This window comes from Scyliorhinus canicula, chromosome 1 (genome assembly GCF_902713615.1).
Source record: "Scyliorhinus canicula chromosome 1, sScyCan1.1, whole genome shotgun sequence".
NCBI lineage: Eukaryota > Metazoa > Chordata > Chondrichthyes > Carcharhiniformes > Scyliorhinidae > Scyliorhinus > Scyliorhinus canicula.
Genome location: NC_052146.1, coordinates 88279614 through 88299544, shown reverse-complemented (window position 1 = coordinate 88299544; position 19931 = coordinate 88279614). Strand labels below are relative to the sequence as shown.

The 19931-nt window shown below is 45.3% G+C and overlaps 1 protein-coding gene across 2 annotated transcripts in view; it reads left to right on the top strand.

Annotated features, from left to right (window-relative positions):
- LOC119964915 (digestive cysteine proteinase 1-like) overlaps window positions 1-19931 on the top strand; it is a 132995-nt gene that overhangs the window by 80405 nt on the left and 32659 nt on the right. For both annotated transcript variants that reach the window (XM_038795050.1, XM_038795039.1), the window contains exon 7: window positions 16870-17063. In XM_038795050.1, the coding sequence (XP_038650978.1) occupies window positions 16870-17063 (194 nt within the window). The remainder of the gene's footprint in view (window positions 1-16869; window positions 17064-19931) is intronic.

Sequence of the window (19931 nt, the reverse complement as noted above, 5' to 3'; positions counted from 1 at the left end):
CTTGCCCTCTTCTTCACGGCAGCTTTCTTATGGTTTTTCAACATCCCCCTCCTTCCTTCTGTCTTTCTGCACTCAGTTGTCAAAACATTGCCCCTGGGAGTGGGCAGCATTAAATCTTTAAAAAATCAAGTCTCGAGCAGGAGCCACCCAACGTGCGACTTGCTCCCACATGTCGCCACCGGAAGTCCAACAGAGTTGTGGTTAATAGATCTGAGGAAGATCTATAGTGGCGTTTCCCACCTGTCAGTGTTTGGACCCTTGCTTTTCGTGATATCTATTAATGAACTAAACAAGGGCACAATTTCAAAATTTGTGTACGATACAACGCTTGGATGCATTGTGAACTGTGAGAAGGATAGTGTAGAGCTTCAGAATGACGTGGACAAGTTTGTAGAAAGGTGGTGGAATGGGGGCAGATGGAAGATTAAATATAATGCAGAGAAGTGTGGGGTGATTCATTTTCGTAGGATGAATATGGGGAGACCATAAGTGAAAGGACACAATTCTGCATGGTGGCGCAGTGGTTAACACTGCTGCCTCACAGCACCAGGAACCGGGTTCGATTCCCACCTGTGTGGAGTTTGCACTTTCTCCCCGTGTCTGTGTGGGTTTCCTCCAGGTGCTCCGGTTTCCTCCCACAGCCCAAATTCTGCAGGTTAGGTGGATTGGACATGCAAAGTTGCCCCTTCGGGTGAGGTCACAGGGTGGAAGATCAGGTGTTCCTTCAAAGGGTCAGTGCAGACCAGATGGGCCGAATGGCATCATTCTGTACCACAGGGATTCTATTCTATGATTCCAAAAGGGGTGCAGGAACAAAGGGACCTTGGTGTACATATTGATCCAAATTTACCCCTGCAACAGGCATGTGGCACATCACCTTAAGGGGTTGGGGCAGTGGTTTCCCAAATAATGCCAACATGTGAAGAGAAGCCAATAGCCATCAGGTCTAGAATCTTAAATAAGGTGGCATGGTGGCACAGCGGTTAGCACTGCTGCCTCACAGCGTCAGGGACCCGGGTTCGATTCCGGTCTTGGCTGACTGTGTAGAGTTTGCATGTTCTCCCCGTGCCTGCCTGGGTTTCCTCCGGGTGCTCCGGTTTCCTCCCATAGTCCAAAGATGTGCGGGTTAGGTGGATTGGCCATCCAAAATTGCCCCTTTATGTCCAAAAGATGTGCAGGTTAGTTCGGGTTACGGAGATAGGGCAGGGTAGTTGGCATACGTAGGGTGCTCTTTCAGAGGGTAGGTGCATACCCGATGGGCGAATGGCCTTCTGCACAGTAAGGATTCTCTGCTTCAAAAGCCAAAACCAATTATGCACAGATAGAGAAATAAGCTTTAGGTATCATTTATGGAAGAAAATGGTTCTGTCAATTCCAGCATGGGAAGAAATTCACTTTATTAATGAACCATTGTCCACTTAAAACATTTTTTGGACCTTCTAGCAGCATTCCATCGCTGGCAGCGAGCTGAATGCAGAGGTGGGCATTGCTCTTGTCAGTGCACACATATACACGGTTAAATATCATCAGTAATATTTTCATGGGAATGCAAATGAACTCTCCTGACTAACCTTACCAAATACCGTTGATCAGCATTTCATGTGGAAACATTTTCCGCTTCAAGCAAGTAGATAACACTCCTGTAACTACAGGACAGGTGAAGAAGAGTACCAGAAATAATCTAATACTGTCAGAGGTTGTGGACATAGTACATCAAGGCAAAACTTCAGGAGCAAACCCTGAGTTAAAACCACATTCCATCCGAAGACTTAAGTTATCTGTGCAGGCCGGTTGTCTCCCCATGAGAATGAGAGTAATCATTCCACCACTATTAAGAAAACCACGATGAAACCTATTACATGAAGGCCACTGTGGTATTGTAAGGATGAAGGAGAGCCAGGAGCTATTTTTGGTGGCCAGGGCTAGATGTCAAAATCGAGGAGAAGGCAGGAATGTATGTGGTAGTCACCACTGTTGTATATATATATCACATATGAGGTGTAATACGGTAAGGCTCCTGTACTACAGGTATGGGGGTAGATCCCTGCCTGCTGGCTCCCTCCCAGTAGATGGAGTATAAATGTGTGGGCTCTCCGAGCTGCAGCCATTTCGGCAGCAGTTGCGGGAGGTTATACATCTCTGCGTAATAAAGCCTCGATTACACTCTACTTTCGTCTCGTCGTAATTGATAGTACATCAATGTACTTGTACAAAAGTGAGGAACCTGTCATGAGTAGCCCCTTTGCACCCATGGGATTGGCCGGAACAGACCCAGCCACAGGTACATGTTGATTACGCTCTTGTACCTATAAAATCTCTGATACTTTGGACCAGTTTACTTACTCAAATGTTTTACCCAGGGGCGCTTATTTGCGAGATGAACAAAGGACAAAACAAGTTCACAGTTTAATACAATTTTATACAATTCTCTTACTCAACAAAATATGACTCAGACTCACAGCTGAGCTTCAGGTTTTACCCGTACTTTGTGAAGGAGGGTGGCCAGGCTACAATCACTCAATGTGGATGTCTTCCATGGGTTCAAAACCATAGGTCCTTTCTTCTTGCGATGGTTGAACCAGTCAGCCCTTCAAACCTATTCCACCATTCAGCCCTTCGAACCGGCACCCCATTCATTATGATCATGGCTGGTCATCAAGTTCAATACCCTGATCCCGTCTTCCCTCCCATATCCCTTGATACCTTTAGCCTCAAGAGTTATATCAAATTCCTTCTTGAAATTACACACGTTTGGGCCTCAACTATCTTCTATGGTAGTGAGTTCCTACAGATTCACCACTCTCTGGGTGAAGAAATTTTGCTCACCTCAGTCCTGAAAGCTTTAGCCCTTATCCTTAAACCATGACCTCTAATTTTGCGCTACACCACCATTGGGAACATTCTTTCTGAATCTACCTTGTCTAATCCTGTTAGAATTTTGTAAGTTTCCATGAGATCCCCTCTCACTCTTCTAAACTTCATTGAATACATTCCTTAACCAACTTAGTCTCTCCTCATATGACAATCCCACCATCCCAGGAATCAGCCTGATAAACCTTTGCTGCACTCCCGAGTTCATAAACTACTTGAAGGAGAATGGAGTTCAACACATCCAGTCCGCTACCTGACACAGATGGTCTGGCAGAATGTTTTGTATGGACAATTAAACACTTGTTAAAGGTAACTAGAGAACAAGGTTCATTGTCTAAACGTTTGAGTCAATTAGTACTCACATGTTGTATTATTGAATAAAGAACACAAAGCTTTGTTAACAAACAAAACCATAAATTTATTACATTACTAACTAAGATTTGTTCACATTCCTAAAGTAGGTTATTATTTAAAACTATGCTATCTCTAACTTATAAAACTTTTGAGTATACAACTGCTAACACAAATGCCTAACATTCTTCCAGCTCTCTCCTTACTCTTAACTTCTGAAAAATGAAATGAACTGAAAATCGCTTATTGTCACAAATAGGTTCAAATGAAGTTACTGTGAAAACGCCCAAGTCGCCACATTCCGGCGCCTGTTCAGGGAGGCTGGTACGGGGAATCATCTAAATCATCTAATCATCTAAACATCTTCTAATCTAATCTAATTCCAGAATCCCCTAGTCACATGATATTAAATGACTTATGTGATTCCCTCTAGTGGTTTGAATCATTATCATTAACTTGTTAACTCTTTACATCCCTGTCAATCTACATATCATTACACCCCCCCCCTTGTATATAATAGCAATGTATGTTATTTACATGTAATTGAGCACTGAAATTGTACAGCCTTTAATACAGTCCTTTTTTACAGTCCTCAAATTGAGACTGTACTCAGTCTTCACACGTGGTGTGCTGAAGCACCAACAAGTCATCAGCTCAAATTGATCAGGTTTTCAACTGGTAAAACCACGTTTACTGTCTGACCTGGTTTATTTTCTGTGCTTGTGGTGTCAATTTTGTGTGTCCTATTCCTTAAAAACTGGTTTGCTTTTTGGTCTTTGAGCAAATACAAACTCATTAAAAACATTGGCATGACTTATTTTTTGTCGAAATAATGTCCTGTTCTTCCTGCCATTGGTGCCATCATGCATGAATTTCGTATTGTCTACACACCCATTTGTTTGTTCAACCTCAACCTGTAGCTGTGTTTCACACACTGTCCTGTAGTCACTTGCTCGGTTGCCATCTGCATTGCTTTCCAGACTGTATGGTCTATCAAGTGTGACTGCAAGTTTCAACACTTTCTTGCCGTTGCACTGGACTGTGCTGTTCAGTTGTCCTTCGGTTTCAGAGTCGTACCATTGTGTACAGTCTGTTCCATAGTTTCTCTTTATGTGCTTAAGAACTTTTCCTTCTGGATTGTTTGATTCATTGTCAAACTTTTTAGTATTAGTGTCCTTTGTGTTATCTGATGTTTCGCTGCACTTTATGATCTCAGGTTCCTGTTGATGATCTGATGCATCGTTGGGCTTTGTGACATCAATCCCTTCTGGATGATCTGATTTATCTTTGATCTCTTGGTGCTCCTCTTCTGGAGTCAACTTCTCCAAGATGTCATTTTCTTGTAGGTTGTTCTCAATTGATGTGGTCTCAATTGATTCATTCATTGTTGTACTCTTATTGTCATGTTCTTTTGTACAGTCCAGCTGAGATCTGTCAGTCTCGCTTTTGTCCTGCACAGCTTGGATGCTACTTGTGATCACTTTATTGTCACAAGTAGGCTTCAAATGAAGTTACTGTGAAAACGCCCAAGTCGCCACATTCCGGCGCCTGTTCAGGGAGGCTGGTACGGGGAATCATCTAAATGATTCACAAATACAGTGGATAGACCTTCATAGTCTTCTTTTTGTTGATCAATAAACAAGATAGACCTTTGTATTCTTCTTATTTCAATTCTCTCTCTCTGGAGTCCTTCAGTGCTTCCATTCTGGAGTCTTTCAGTGCTCTCTCTGTGGAACTTTTTTCTTCTGGTTGTTCATTTGTCAGGTCACTGCTATCCAATGTATCAACGGTATGCAATTCCATCAATGTATTGGATTTGTCTACCATTAGTAGAGTGCTATTTAGATTTTCAATCTTGTTACCAACAAAATAATCATCAAAACTGAATATCTCTGCCATATCTGACTAATATTCTTCAGTGTACGATTTATCTTCTTTAGTTTCAGATTTGTTAACATTTCTTCTTGTTTCATGCTTCAAACATTTTGTCCCATGGTGCTGCAAAAGTCTTCTTCAGCTGTTTGTTCAAATTCAGGCAATGTTCTGCCTTGCCAGATTAAAAAAACTTATGTTTTGTGTCTTTGAAAGTAGTTTTTTCGATTTTTGGGAAGTTTCCGTTTAAGTGGGCGTGTCCACAATATTCTGACGTCCATGACGTCATGAGCAAACTTCGATTGCGCATGTGCAAATCAAACTTCGTCCGGGGTGTGCTCTTTTTTCCAAGGGTGGATGTGCAATCTTCTGCGCATGTGTAGAACGGTATCTTTCTGGCTCACGCCTTTTTTCAAAGTGCGCATGTGCGAACTGGTCCCACACATGCGCAGAACATTTAGAACCCGAATTGCACATTTTTTTCGGGTGCGCTTTCGCAGATTGGTCTTCTTGAATTTTTAACTGCGCCATAGCTTTCACGGAGGCAAATATTTGAATTTTTAACTGCGCCATAGCTTTCACGGAGGCAAATATTTGAATTTTTAACTGCGCCATAGCTTTCACGGAGGCAAATATTTGAATTTTTAACTGCGCCATAGCTTTCACGGAGGCAAATATTTTTTTACTTTGATTCAACATTTCAGCACTTCTATTTTTAGGTTCTTTAGTTTTACGGCACATTTTAATTGAATCTTCAAGCCTTATTTTTTGTTTCTTTTGCAGTTTGTTGAGCTTTTCATGTCTTTTAAGCTCACAATAATGATCACATTTTTAAGGACCACTTCAAAGTTATTTTTTTCAGCTTCACTCTCAAAATGGAATGAGTTATACACTTCTATAGCCTGTTGTCCAGCCATTAGTAATAATAAAGCAGTTTTTTTTATTACTGGCAGTTTCTAGGTTGGAGGATCAGAGATACAGTTCAGACACTTGTTTGAATATTTTTCAGTTTACATCTCCATTACCCGATATGCTGAATGCCTGGGGAAACTGCACTGCAGACCTTCCATGACTCTTCAGTTGGGTATTTCCCTCTGTGATGTTTTTAGCTGGTGCTGGAGTCTTACTGTTGCTACTGGAGTCTGGTTGAAATTTCTCTTTGCACATTTTTTTCTTTTCAAATAGAGATTTTTTTTTCTCTCTAAACCTGACTAAACTACTTTAGGACCACTGCTGGTACCATGTTGTAACGTGGTACATTAAAATTTAAACCTCTCCACTCCCTGTACCATGGTGTATTCTCTATTCTGCTTTATCTGGATGGCTCGAATCCATAGTGTTGAATGAAGAACACAAAGCTTTGCTAACAAACAAAACCATAAATTTATTACACTCCTAACTAAGATTCGTTCACATTCCGAAAGTAGAAGGTTATTATTTAAAACTAAGCTATCTCTAACTTACAGAACTGTCTAGTATACAACTGCTCTCTATGCCTGACTCTCTTCCAGCTCTCTCCTAACTCCTAATCATCTAAACATCTAATCTAATCTAATTTCAGAATCCCCTCGTCATATGATATTTATATGGCTGTTCTGTTCCCTCTAGTGGTATGAATCATTATCATTAACTTGTTAATTCTTTACATCCCAGTCAATATGCATATCATTACATCACGTACAGGAATGCTGCGCTCTCAACAACCCAAGCTTCTCTGGCATTGCTAATGGTTAGACATTAACTATGCATAACATTCACGGTGCTGAAATCCCAGGTTCGATCCCGGCTCTGGGTTACTGTCCGTGTGGAGTTTGCACATTCTCCCCATGTTTGCATGGGCTTCGCTCCCACAACCCAAACATATGAGGATATGTGGATTAACCATGCTAAATTGCCCCTTAATTGGAAAAAATGAATTGGGTACTCTAAAATTTATTTTATAAAACTATGCATAGCATTCAATTTGCTAAAACCACCCAAGACAAAAAGAAAAGTTGCAAAAAAGCAACAGGATCAGGTCATATAGTGGGAGAACAAGACAAAACATCTTAAGGTGGATTCTCCGCCCCTCCACGCCACATTTCAGGTTCGCCCCGTCGGCGGGATGCTCCGTTATGCCGGCTAGTAAATGGGGTTTTCCATTGTGGGGCAGCCCCATGCCATTGGGAAACCCCTGGGCTGATGGCAAAACAGAGCATTCCGCCAGCGGCGAATACAGCCCCAGGTTTTTTTGCCATGATCAAGAATGTCTGGCAGGAACTTATACCACAAGTGAAAAGTGGAATCCTGTCGCCATCTTAGCACAGACTGGACTGGTGTCCCTCACAGTACAAACCTGAAATGATGTAATATGAAGAAGGCATGCAGATCAACCTTTGATGACAAGAACCAATCCACCAGAGGCAGAACCGACAGAGTACAAATTCAGCTGTGCCAGAAGATGACCTGGACCTTCCCGAGAATCTGGCACTAACTGAAACAATCGGGGAAAATAGCATTTCAAGTGCAAATCAAACACCAAGTCAACCTCAGATCACTACGTCAACTCTGGTTAAGATAACCACTAATGACACTCACACCAAGCCAAAGGCACCAGAGGTTGCTGCTCGTATTAAAAAGCAGACGGCCGAGGTTCACCGACAACCACACAGAACGAGGAGCTCCAGGGCGTCTGACGTCTTGACTATTTTTGTTGATTGATTGTTTATGTTGCTCATGGATTTGTTAATGTTACACTGTTTATTGTGTCAGGGACCTTAATTTTAAAGGGGGAGGAAATACTGTGTGCCAGTGTTTTCAGCATTTCCTCACAAACAACCTTGTAGCTGAACAGGAACACTTAAGAGAACAAAGGTCTGATGCCATCGGCCGGTGGTGAGGGCGAACAGGCAGTCTAACATCGCAACCTGTAGTGTTGACATCTTCTTCTAAATAAAGCTCTACAGTTTGGTTGAACCTCCAAGGCCTGCAGATTCAATCTTGAATCCACCACAAGAACTTGGTAGAATTGTGTCTATGCCGCCAGGTTAGTATATACAGAATTTAGAGTAAGTGTCCACGGCCAGATAGTAAATATTGAGGAAATGAAACCGAACAAAGCTTTTGAGTGGAAAGTGAGGAACAAAGCCAATCAGAAAAATATTTCAGTTTAATTTTGTGCCTTTGAAAACTCGAACATTTGGCAGGGCATGTGACATGGTCTGTGAGATGAATAAGTAAAAATAACTGAAACTGGTGTTTTTTTCTGAGTATTGCGAGGAAGTGCGTGAGGCTGATTTGGATGTTTCAGAACGGCTTACAAAGTCGCAAGCGTAAGTGGCCCGTTATATAAACTCATCTGTGTATTTTCTTGGCTTTGGCCTTCTAGTCCAGGGGTGGCGGGAGGGTGGCAGAAATGAAGCTGAGCACATTAACTATAAATCCACCACAGATTTCAGATCCCAGTATCTGCTGTACATCGCTTTTATTTTAGTGCTTTCTATTTGTCTAGTTGCTCTTAGTGAGTACTGTCATGCAGCAAATGAAATGCTTGACATTTTACCAGAAAAGATGTGGTGGTATTTGTGAAACTGCAAGAAATCAAGGGTGCGATTTAATCAAAATGTTTCTAAGTGTGGTAGCGAGTGGGAACTGCTGCGAGCTTCCCGACGCTCGGACCGACGAGGCCGTCACAGCTATAAAACATTAATTGGTCCACTTAATGAGGCACCACGCACTTCATGGCACAAATGATGGTCCTGCCGGATGATTTTCCGGGACCTCGCTCGCCAGCCTCCTGCTAACAAGGGAGAGTAGCCCAATCCTGCACAGCTAACCCCACTCTGCTCGCAGCCATGCCATCAAGGAGACCAGCCCCAGGATTCAAGGATGTCGACCTTGGCAGATTGTTTGGCGTGGTAGAGGCCAGACAGGATGCCCTGTTCCCCCAAGGATCTTGGGGGGGCAGCCACATGGCAGCCAATGCAGCCTAGGAGGCAGTGGCAGCGGGCATCAACTCGAAAAACGTCACCAGGAAGACAGTCACCTAGTGCCACAAGTAGGTCAAAGACCACTTCCACCCCACCCCGCAAGATTGTGTCAGGCAGCGCAGCACGGTGTCGCAGTGGTTAGCATTGCTGCCTCACAGCATCGAGGTCCCAGGTTCGATCCCGGCTCTGGGTCACTGTCCGTGTGGAGTTTGCACATTATCCCTGTGTTTGCGTGGATTTTGTCACCAAACCCAAAGATGTGCAGGATAATTGGATTGGTCACGCTAAATTGCCCCTTAATTGAAAAAAAATGAATTTATTTAAAAAAAGAGATTGTGCCAGGCACTGCCCCCCACTGTGCCCCGTCCACCTATGTTCAGCAGTGTCGCCGACGCCTCCCCACCCTCATACTCTCCACCCATCCCCTCCACACCCTCGCAGTGAATGATGTGGGCAGCTCACGATGCCCACTCTGTGTCCCCACAGGAGAAGTTGGCCCACAACAGATGGGAGAGGACCCAGACAGGCGGTGGAGCGCCAGACATCAGAATCCTCACCTCCTACGAGGAACGGATGCTGGAGGTCGCAGGGGTGGCCAAGGACAGATCTGTCACTGATGTAGAGGTTGTCATGCCACGCAGAGTTCAAGATCCACTGGCCTCCACCCAGATGACCTGTCACACATGAGTTGTTAATGCCTTGCAGACCGACCCACCCCTCCCACTGACCACTCTCCATTCTCCCACAGCATGCTCATCTGATGATGGTTCCCCTCATGCTGTACCCTGCCTTCCATGAGAGTACCTTGGAAGGGCGCACCAAAGAGACCACCATATTCATGGCACAGCTCTCATCCCACCCTCCACCAGCGCAGAGACATACACCTCGGTGGGTGACAGTAGTGGACAGGCCTTTGGGGCACATTCTGGTGAGCACCACACATTTGCTGATGTACATCAGGTGGAGGCAGGAACGGCCAGGCGAGATAGCAGTCAGAGGTCTGCTGGATCCCAGGACCCAGGTGGGACCAGATTTACCCGGGGCTGATGCAGACGCTGGGGTGCAGCCAAGAGATTCAGTGGGGGATGTCAGCGACACTCCAGCAGATCCATAACCCAGAGAAGTTCCAGAGGCTATGGGTGCAGGAGATGGCGCTCGCAATGGTGGCACAGAGGCCAACACTACAAGGATGGCGACGACAGTGGAGAGCCTAGTGCACGGCGTCAGCAGTGTGAGAGGAGACATTCAAGGCCTAGCCCAGTCAATGACGGTCATGGCTGAGCGCCTCAACAGCATGACCCAGTCACTGCGGGTGGGACATAACCCAATACCAGGTGGACCTTGACGAGGCACTGCAAGGCATGTCCCAGTCTTAGATGGGCGGTTGAGCTGTGAGGAGAGTGCAGAGATGCTTCAGCAGGATTTGAACAGGGTGCGTGTGTGTTCTAATGCATGGTAGATGCAGCATAATGGGGATAAATGTGAGGTTATCCACTTGGATAGCAAAAATAGAAAGGCAGGTTATTATTTGAATGGATGTATATTGAAAGAGGTGGATACTCAGTGAGACCTTGGTGTCCTCGTGCATCAGTCATTGAAAGTAAACGCGCAGGTACAACAGGCGGTAAAGAGGGCAAATGGTATGTTAGCCTCCATAGCGAGAGGATTGGAGTATAGGAATAGGGATGTTTTACTGCAATTGTACAGGGCATTGGTGAGGCCACACCTGGAGTATTGTGTGCAATTTTGGTGTCCTTAGCTGAGGAAGGATGTTCTTGCTGTGGAGGGAGTGCGGTTCACCAGGCGGATTCCAGGGATTACAGGACTGTCATGAGGAGAGACTAAGTCGGTTAGGATTATATTCATTGGAGTTTAGAAAGGTGAGAGGGGATCTCATAGAAACTTACAAAATTCTAACAGGATTAGACAGGATAGATTCAGAAAGAATGTTTTCGATGATGGGGGATTCCAGAACTAGGGGTCATAGTTTGAGGATAAGGGGCAAACCTTTTCGATTTCTCTTCACCCAGAGAGTGGTGAATCTGTGGAATTTACTACCACAGAAAGTAGTCGAGGCCAAAACATTGTGTAGTTTAAAGAAGGAATTAGATATAACTCGTGGGGCTAAGGGGATCAAGGGATATCGGGGGGAAGGCGAGATCAGGGTATTGAACTTGATGATCAGCCATGAGCATAATGAATGGCGGAGCAGGCTCGAAGGGCCGAATGGCCTCTCCCTGCTTCTATATTCTATGTTTCTATGTATTGCCAAGGCCCTTCAGAGGCACATCCAGGTCGCGGGAGGGCAACCTCCGTCTCTGTAGGCATAGCCATGGCGCTGCAGAACTTGACCCAATCTCAGGTGGGCATGGCTGAGGTGCTGCAGAGCTTGTCCCAGTCGCAGGTGGGCATTGCCGGGGTACTCCAGAGCATGTCCCAGTCACTGAGGAGCATCACCACGAGCGTCGACACTGTGCTGTAGACATTGGTGTGATGCAAGGAATGGCAGAACCAGTTGGCGCAGGGGCAGCCGGGGCTCGAACCAGCTGCCCCAAGGTGAGCCCCAGGGCCCGATGGGCACCGACCGAGAGGAGGGGGCACTGGATGCCAACCTGGAGCCACTGTACAAAGTGGTGACGGCGCCTATCAGCTCCCCCGAGAACCATCTTCCTGACAATGGCACATCTCGGAGTCAGCACCCAGAACAGGGTGGTATGGTGAGGCATCTGCCACTGATGGACAAGGATGAGGACATCACTGGCCCTTTGGGCTTGCCAGATCCTCACTAGTACCACCTGTTCTCCATCCACCAGCTGGTCCTGCGGGTCCTCCCTGGGCTCATCCTCCAGCCGCTGTTGGTCCGGTGCTTCTTTGTCCTCATCCTCCTCCTCTGAAGTGGCCACATGTTCCTCCTTCTTCATCTAAAGCACGTCACCCCACAGACCACCACACAGTGAGCAAACCTCCGGGGGGTGTACTGCAGTGCACCACCAGAGCAGTCAAGGCACCGGAACCGCATCTTGAGAAGTCCGATGCACCGCCCAATGACAGCCCAGGTGGCCACATGGGCCTTGTATCGGGCCTCAGGTTTGGTCCATTGGGTCTCTGCATTGGTCACCCACCTCCCTACTGGTGACATTAGCCAGGTCCTCAGCTGGTACTTCTTATTCCCAAAGAGCCAACCAGCCATCCTGAGGTGATCCTCGAAGAGGCCAGGGTTGTCCGACTGTTCAAGATGTAGCGTTCGTGCACACTCCCTGGGAAATGTGCACACACATGCATGATCTCCATGTGGTGGGCGCCAACGAGCTAACCATTCAGGGAGTGGAACACATTCCTGTTGATGTAGGGCACTCCCCAGACAGCCCAGTGAGCGTAAAGCGACATACGTACCATCTATTAGCCCCTGGACCTGGGGTATCCCGCCGATGGCGGAGAATCCTGCTGCCCAGGCATCTTGTCGGTCCATGTCAAAGTTTATATAATTCGCTGCCCGGGAAAACAGGGCGTCCGTGACATCACAGATGCACTTGTGGACTGTAGCTTGTGAGATGCCACACATGTCCCTGCTCGGGCCCTGGAATAACCCTGAGGTGCAGAGGTTCAAGGCTGCAGTGACATTGATGGCCACTAGGAGCATGTATCCTCCTCCTCTACGTGGTGCCACGTAGCAAGAACATGGCACAAGTGCTACACCATCTCCTTGTCAAGGCAGAGCCTCCTGCGGCACATGCTGTACATCATCTATTTGAAAGACCATCGACGCCTGTAGGTTCACCAGGCGGATTCCGGGGATGACAGGACTGTCATGAGGAGAGACTAAGTCGGTTAGGATTATATTCATTGGAGTTTAGAAAGATGAGAGGGGATCTCATAGAAACTTACAAAATTCTAACAGGATTAGACAGGATAGATTCAGAAAGAATGTTCTCGATGATGGGGGATTCCAGAACTAGGGGTCACCTCCCCACCATCTGGTCACCAAAATGTCCCCGGTGCTGGGTCCTAGCCCCTGGGTGCTTGGATGTTGGCTGCTGCATCTGTGATGTTGCTTCATTTGCAGTGTACAGGCATCACGGTTTGATTAGGATGGATGCTGGGTAATAACTCCCCACATGACATACGGCACACCTACCCAAGGCAATCCACTGAATAATAATCTTTATTAGTGTCACAAGTAGGCTTACATTAACACTACAATGAAGTTACTGTGAAAATCCCCGTCGCCACACTACCGTGCCAGTTCGGGTACACTGAGAGAGAATTCAGAATGTCCAATTCACCTAACAAGCACTTTTCAGGACTTGTGGGAGGAAACCGGAGCACCCGGAGGAAACCCACGCAGACACGGGGAGAACATGCAGACTCCACACAGACAGTGACCCAAGCCGTGAATCGAACCCAGATCCCTGGCACTGTGATGCATCAGTGCTAACCACTGTGCTACCGTGCCAACCTTGTAAGGTGTGAAGTGCTCACTTAACTACGACTGCCAATTATTTATTAGTAATAGCTTTCAGCTGTGCGGGAAGAGGCCTCCGCGGTCAGTGGGAGTTACAGGTGGTCAGAGGGGCAGGTGGCTGGGGTTGCCACTGGAACGGGAACACACAATCCATGGGGTGGGTGGCATGGCTCCTTCACCCCCCCCCCCCCCCCCTCTAAGTACCGGGGCAGCAACCCCAGTGCCTCGATGGCTACTCACCTTCTCGGATGCCTGCAGCAGCTCCTCCGCCAGCTTCACATTTTAAAAAGGAGTACTAATCGGCACCCACGTGACCACTTGCTGCGGAGGCCATTAGATCACAGGAGGCCGTTAGATCGGTGGTCGTTCCTGTTAATTGTATGGAGATTGGCCTTAAATGGTGATTATTGGTTTCTCGACATGCTACAGCGAGTCCTGATTTCACCAATAGGGGTGGGCAGATTAGATCACAAATAGAAAGGAACACAGCACTGTTCTTGATTTTACCTCTCCCACGAGCTAACAGCCTCGTTGCATTCTCGCTTAAGCGCAACATGGCCATTACATCACACCCGAAATATTGGTGCAGTATAATTGTAAGAGGAAAATGGTATTCTAATCATGACAGAAATACAATCCCAAAGGTTGGGTAAAAAATATTCCTAAATGGCGTAAAAATAGTTTATCTTAATGTCCTACCCATTAACCTCACATCAGTAACCTCTTGCAGAGCCAGCATGCTGAAATTTGAGTTTGTATAACTACTGGTGATTTGGCCTTTGCTCAATGCACAGATTTTGATGCATAGGATGCTATCTTCTTGAAGACCATTTTCAGCAGCTGCACCTGAATTGGACAAATTCTAAAAACTGAAGCACAATTGAAATATCATGACCAAAAGTTTCAATTTGCTAGCAGCCACCTAAAGCAGATTGCACCCATTTTGCCTGTGACCATTACCAATGGAAGACATCCAAACTGCGGATCAGAAAAGGAAGATTCAAAATATTATTTGATAATATTTGATCAGTTATTTGATCAGTGGGGAAGGCTTGATTCTCGAGGCCAATTGGGGATGGGGAATACATTCTGACTTCATCAACAACTTTCACATCCTAAGGAGGAATTTAAAAACTTCTACCAGGAGTAGGAAAGACTGGACAAGAAGGAAGCCGAGTATACCCACCATTTTGCATAGGTGTTGGGATGAGCCGCCTGCTTTACTGAAGCCGCACCTATTACCTGACTATTCAATTACAAGTTATGCAAACAAATAAGGTTGGTGAGAATTGTGGAGTTTTTGCACATGCTGCCAGGCTGAGAGAAGATGTTACTCATTTTTTTAGATGAAAGGACGCCAAGCAAACTTGGGACCAATTAGGTTCAATCATCCCTTTTACAGCTTTGTGGCATGTTCTTTTTTCTTAAGTTTATGACTTCAAACCCAAACGGGGGAGGAATAGAGCTGGACTCCCTTTTAAACTAGCCCAAAACAGATTCCACTACCTGGGGATCCAAATAGCCAGGAGCTGGACACAGATCCACAAGTGGAATCTGACCAGCCTGGTGGAGGAAGTCAAAAAGGACCTGCAAAGGTGCGAAGTGTTCCCACTCTCCCTGGCGGGGAGAATGCAGATGATCAAATTGAATGTACTGTCAAGGTTCCTCTTCCTGTTTAGATCCATACCGATCTTCATCCCCAAGGCCTTCTTCCAAAACGTAGACAGCTTAATCATGGCCTTTGTGTGGGGGTTAAGAATCCGAGAATCCCCAAAGCAACACTGTAAAGGAGGAAAATTAAGGGTGACCTGGCATTACCAAACCTACAGTACTACCAACGGGCAGCCACAGCAGAAAAGGTGAGGGGATGGGTGCACAAACCCAATACGGAAGGGTGCGAATGGAGGAGGCCTCCTGCAGGGGGACAACCCTCCAGACCCTAGTCACGGCAGCACTCCCATGTCCCCCTACAAAATACACATCCAGCCCAGTGGTAGTTGCTACACTGAAAACGTGGAACCAAATGATGCAACATTTCAGACTGACTGAGATGTCTCCTATGGCCCCCATCTGCAGAAACCACAGGTTCCCACCAGCCATGCTAGACATCACCTATAAGAAATGGAGACAGGACGGGGGAATGCTGACAGTCAGGGACTTCTATATAGGAAACAGACTAGCGACACTAAACAAACTGACGGAGGAATCGGAACTACCAACAGGACAAGAAATGAGGCACCTGCAAATAAAACACTTCCTCCATAAAGAGACAGTAGGATACGCCATGGCCCCGGAGACCACACTATTAGAGGACCTGATGAATACGGACAGTAAAGAAGGAGGAAACTGTGGGAAAACGTACGGACAAATACTGGACACGGTCGAACGCCACTAGACCTAAATGGGGGGACGAAATAGGGACAGAAGTAGGTTGGGGACTCTGGAGCGAAGCACTGAGCAGGGCCACCTCCACCTCCTCATGCAGTTTAAAGTGTTGCACAGAGCACATCTGACCAGAACCCAAATGAACAGGTTCTTCCCGGAGGTGGAGGACAAATGTGAACAGTGCCAAAGAGGCCCGGCCAACCACACTCACATGTTTTGTGCCTGCCCCAAGCTTGTTGGGCTGTGGACAACCTTTTCTGAGGCAATGTCCAAAGTTGTGAGGGTGGAGCCATGCCCAAAAGTGGCAATCTTCGGGTTATCAGAGGAGCCAGAGCTATACATGGGCAATAGGGCCGATGCCCTAGCTTTTACTTTCCTAATCGCACGGCAGACAATCCTGCTCGGCTGCCAATCAGCAGCTCCAGCCACGGTTACAGACTGGCTGGCAAACCTGGTGAAATTTCTCCACTTGGAGAAGATCAAATACACCATCCGAGGGTTGGAGGAAGGCTTCCTTAAAGCATGGGGACAATTTGTCGGTGTGTTTCAGGACCTGTCCGAGGACTGACAGGGATACACAACCCAGAGGGAGGGGGAAAGGAAGAGAGGAGGGAACCTGAGGGGAATAAAGGGAACAACACAGAGGAAGGGGGAGGGTATGGAAGACATCCCCCCCCCCCACCCACCCACATGGCAGACACAGTGGAAAACACAAAGGAAAGAAGGGGGAGAGCAGAAGTAAAGGGGGGGGGGGGGCACACTCCCGAGTGAACAGGGAGGTACGAAGGGGGGGTTGGGGGAAGGGAAGAGGATCGCGCACCGGGACAGATGGTGAAAAAATGTAAATAAACACATAGGAATCTTATGTACTGTACAATAACAAACACAAAATGCAACTGTATATAAAATCAAAAATGCCAATAAAAATATATTTTTAAAAGTTCATGACTTCCTTTTCAGATACATCCATTCAATGAATCGGAAACTCATGTCCTACAGAATGGAAATTAACCACTTTACTGACCGATCAGTAGATGAGATGTCAATCCTGAATGGAAGACGAAGGAGTACCACACCAAACAAGGGACAGCCCTTCCCTACAGAGCTTTACAAGTCAATTGTGCCACCTCCCAGTGTAGACTGGAGGTTATATGGTATGGAATTTTTTTCCTTTGCATAGCTTATGCAGATTCTTTGCTTGTGAGCATTGGAATAATGACCAATAATTGCTAGTTATCAAACTATGTTTTGGAGACTCTTTTTAATATTGAGTACCAAATATACTTGTGTAAAAGTTAAATGTTTTAGCAAAACATTTTAAGGCAAAGATCATGGGGTCAACTTCAATGCAGATAAATGTTGTTGAGTGCATAAAGACTTCAGCACATAAAGACTTCAGCACATAAAGACTGCCACCATGGAATAAAATAAAAATAAACAACACTAAATAATTCATATTAATTCTTTAATATTTATTTATTTCATAACATTAGAAACTATATACCTTTCATCAAGCATAATATAAAAATTAACATTAGAAATTAATGACAACACTTGTGATGAATTTAGAAGTTGTATATATTTTATATATATTTGTGACATTATAGTTATTAAAATCATACAGGAATTACTAATCATACTGAAACTGTAATTAAGGTGTCATAAAAGTTGAGGTAATTATTTCCTTGTTTACAGATGGAACATTGTGTTGTTTATGAGATTTCCTGGAAGATAAATAATTTATGAGGGATTGTATTTAGTCCTAGCTAAGCATAGGACATCTTGGTGGGATACAGATGATCTAATTAATTGGAGTTGTCCGATCTGCCTGTAGTTTTGCAGTCTGTTATAATATTTTAAGTTAAACAGCAGTTTTCCATAGGATTTCAGTCTGAGAAAACAGAAGCATTTTGAGGTTCCTGTCTCCAAAGGTCTGCAGAGATATGCAAGTAACAAGTTGTGTTCATTTTATTTATAAGTGGCATTTTAACAGTATTGGGTTGCTTAATTGTAATTAGTAGCAATTGTAGATAGTAAGTTAAAGTATTTTTTTTTATTTAAGAATTATTTAACTGTTAATTGTTCAGCTATTTCCTGATAGGATTTATGATTATTTAGAGAAACATAGTTTGATTAAAGATAGTCAGCATGGCTTTGTGAGGGGCAGGTCATGCCTCACAAGCCTCGTTGAATTATTTGAGAATGTGACAAGACACATTGATGAAGGTTGGGCAGTGGATATGGTGTTTATGGATTTCAGTAAGGCATTTGATAAGGTTCCCCATGGTAGGCTCATTCAGAAAGTCAGGGGGCATGGGATATAGGGAAATTTGGCTGTCTGGATACAGGATTGGCTGGCCGGAAGAAGACAGCGAGTGGTAGTGGATGGAAAGTATTCTGCCTGGAGGTCGTGACCAGTGGTGTCCCGCAGGGAACTGTTCTGGGACTTCTGTTCTTTGTGGCTTTTATAAATGACTTGGTTGAGGAAGTGGAAGGGTGGGTTAGTAGGTTTGCCGATGACACAAAGGTTGGTGGAGTTGTAGATAGTGTTGAGGGCTGTTGCAGGTTACAACAGGACATTGACAGGATGCAGAGCTGGGCTGATAAGTGGCAGATGGAGTTCAACCTAGATAAATGTGAAGTGATTCATTTGGAAGGTCGAATTTGAATGCTGAATACAGGGTAAAATGCAGGATTCTTGGAAGTGTGGAGGAACAAAGGGATCTTGGGGTCCACGTACATGGATCCCTCAAAGTTGCCACCCAGGTCGATAGGGTTGTTGAGAAGGCGTATGGTGTGTTGGTTTTCATTAACAGGGGGATTGAGTTTAAGAGCCGTGAGGTTTTTCTGCAGCTTTATAAAATCCTAGTTAGACCACACTTGGAATATTGTGTTCAGTTCTGGTTGCCTCATTATAGGAAGGATGTGGATGCTTTGGAGAGGGTGCAGAGCAGACTTACCAGGATGCTGCCTGGACTGGAGGGCATGTCTTATGAAGAAAGGTTGAGGGAGCTAGGGCTTTTCTCACTGGAGCGAAGAAGGAAGAGAGGTGTCTTGATAGAGGTGTACAAGGTGATGAGGGGCTTGGATAGAGTGGATAACCAGGGACTTTTCCCCAGGGTGGAAATGGCTATCACAAGGGGACATCATTTTAAGGTGATTGGAGGAAGGTATAGGGGAGATGTCAGAGGTAGGTTCTTTACACAGAGAGTGGTGGGTGCGTGGAATGCACTGCCAGCAGAGGTGGTGGAGTCAGAGTCATTAGGGACATTTAAGCGACTCTTGGACAGGCACATGGACAGCAGTAAATTAAAAGGGTGTAGGTCAGATTGATCTTAGATTAGGATACCTGGTCGGCACAACATTGTGAGCCGAAGGGCCTGTATTGTGCTGTACTGTTCTATGTTCATGTTCTTTGATGTTAATGTGTTCATTTTGATTTTAAGTTAAAGTTCGTTTCATCATAAAAGATAATTATTGGTCAGAGCCACCATTCCTGGGGTTAAGTATCCTTTCCTCACAATTCTACAAAAAAAGCGTTTTGAAGTGATGAGGGGCTTGGATAGAGTGGATAGCCAGGGACTTTTCCCCAGGGTGGAAATGGCCTCCTTCTGCACTGTATCCTAACAAAAGTTGTGTCCAGTGTCCAAATTGAAATCTTTCAAAATCACTGTGATTACCATCTGAATCACTAAACAATTCTTTAATAAGTACACGCCGAGAAAAAAAACTTAAGTTTTATTGACAGAATGATATGTACACTACATGGTAGATCACGGCCGGGTTCCTCTCTGGTCAGTGCTTCACTGGATGACCTTTTATACATAGGTAAATTGAGATATCTTGTTTCTAGCGAGAGAACTCATACTCCGCAAGCAGCACGGGGAAGACCAGCATTCCCACTCCAGAGGTTCCGTGTGGGATATTACAAATTCACCTCAACAAACATGATGGAAAACATCATCATGTGGGTCTTGGTGGTCCTCTTCATCATTTGTGGTGTCATTAATTTTGGCATCATT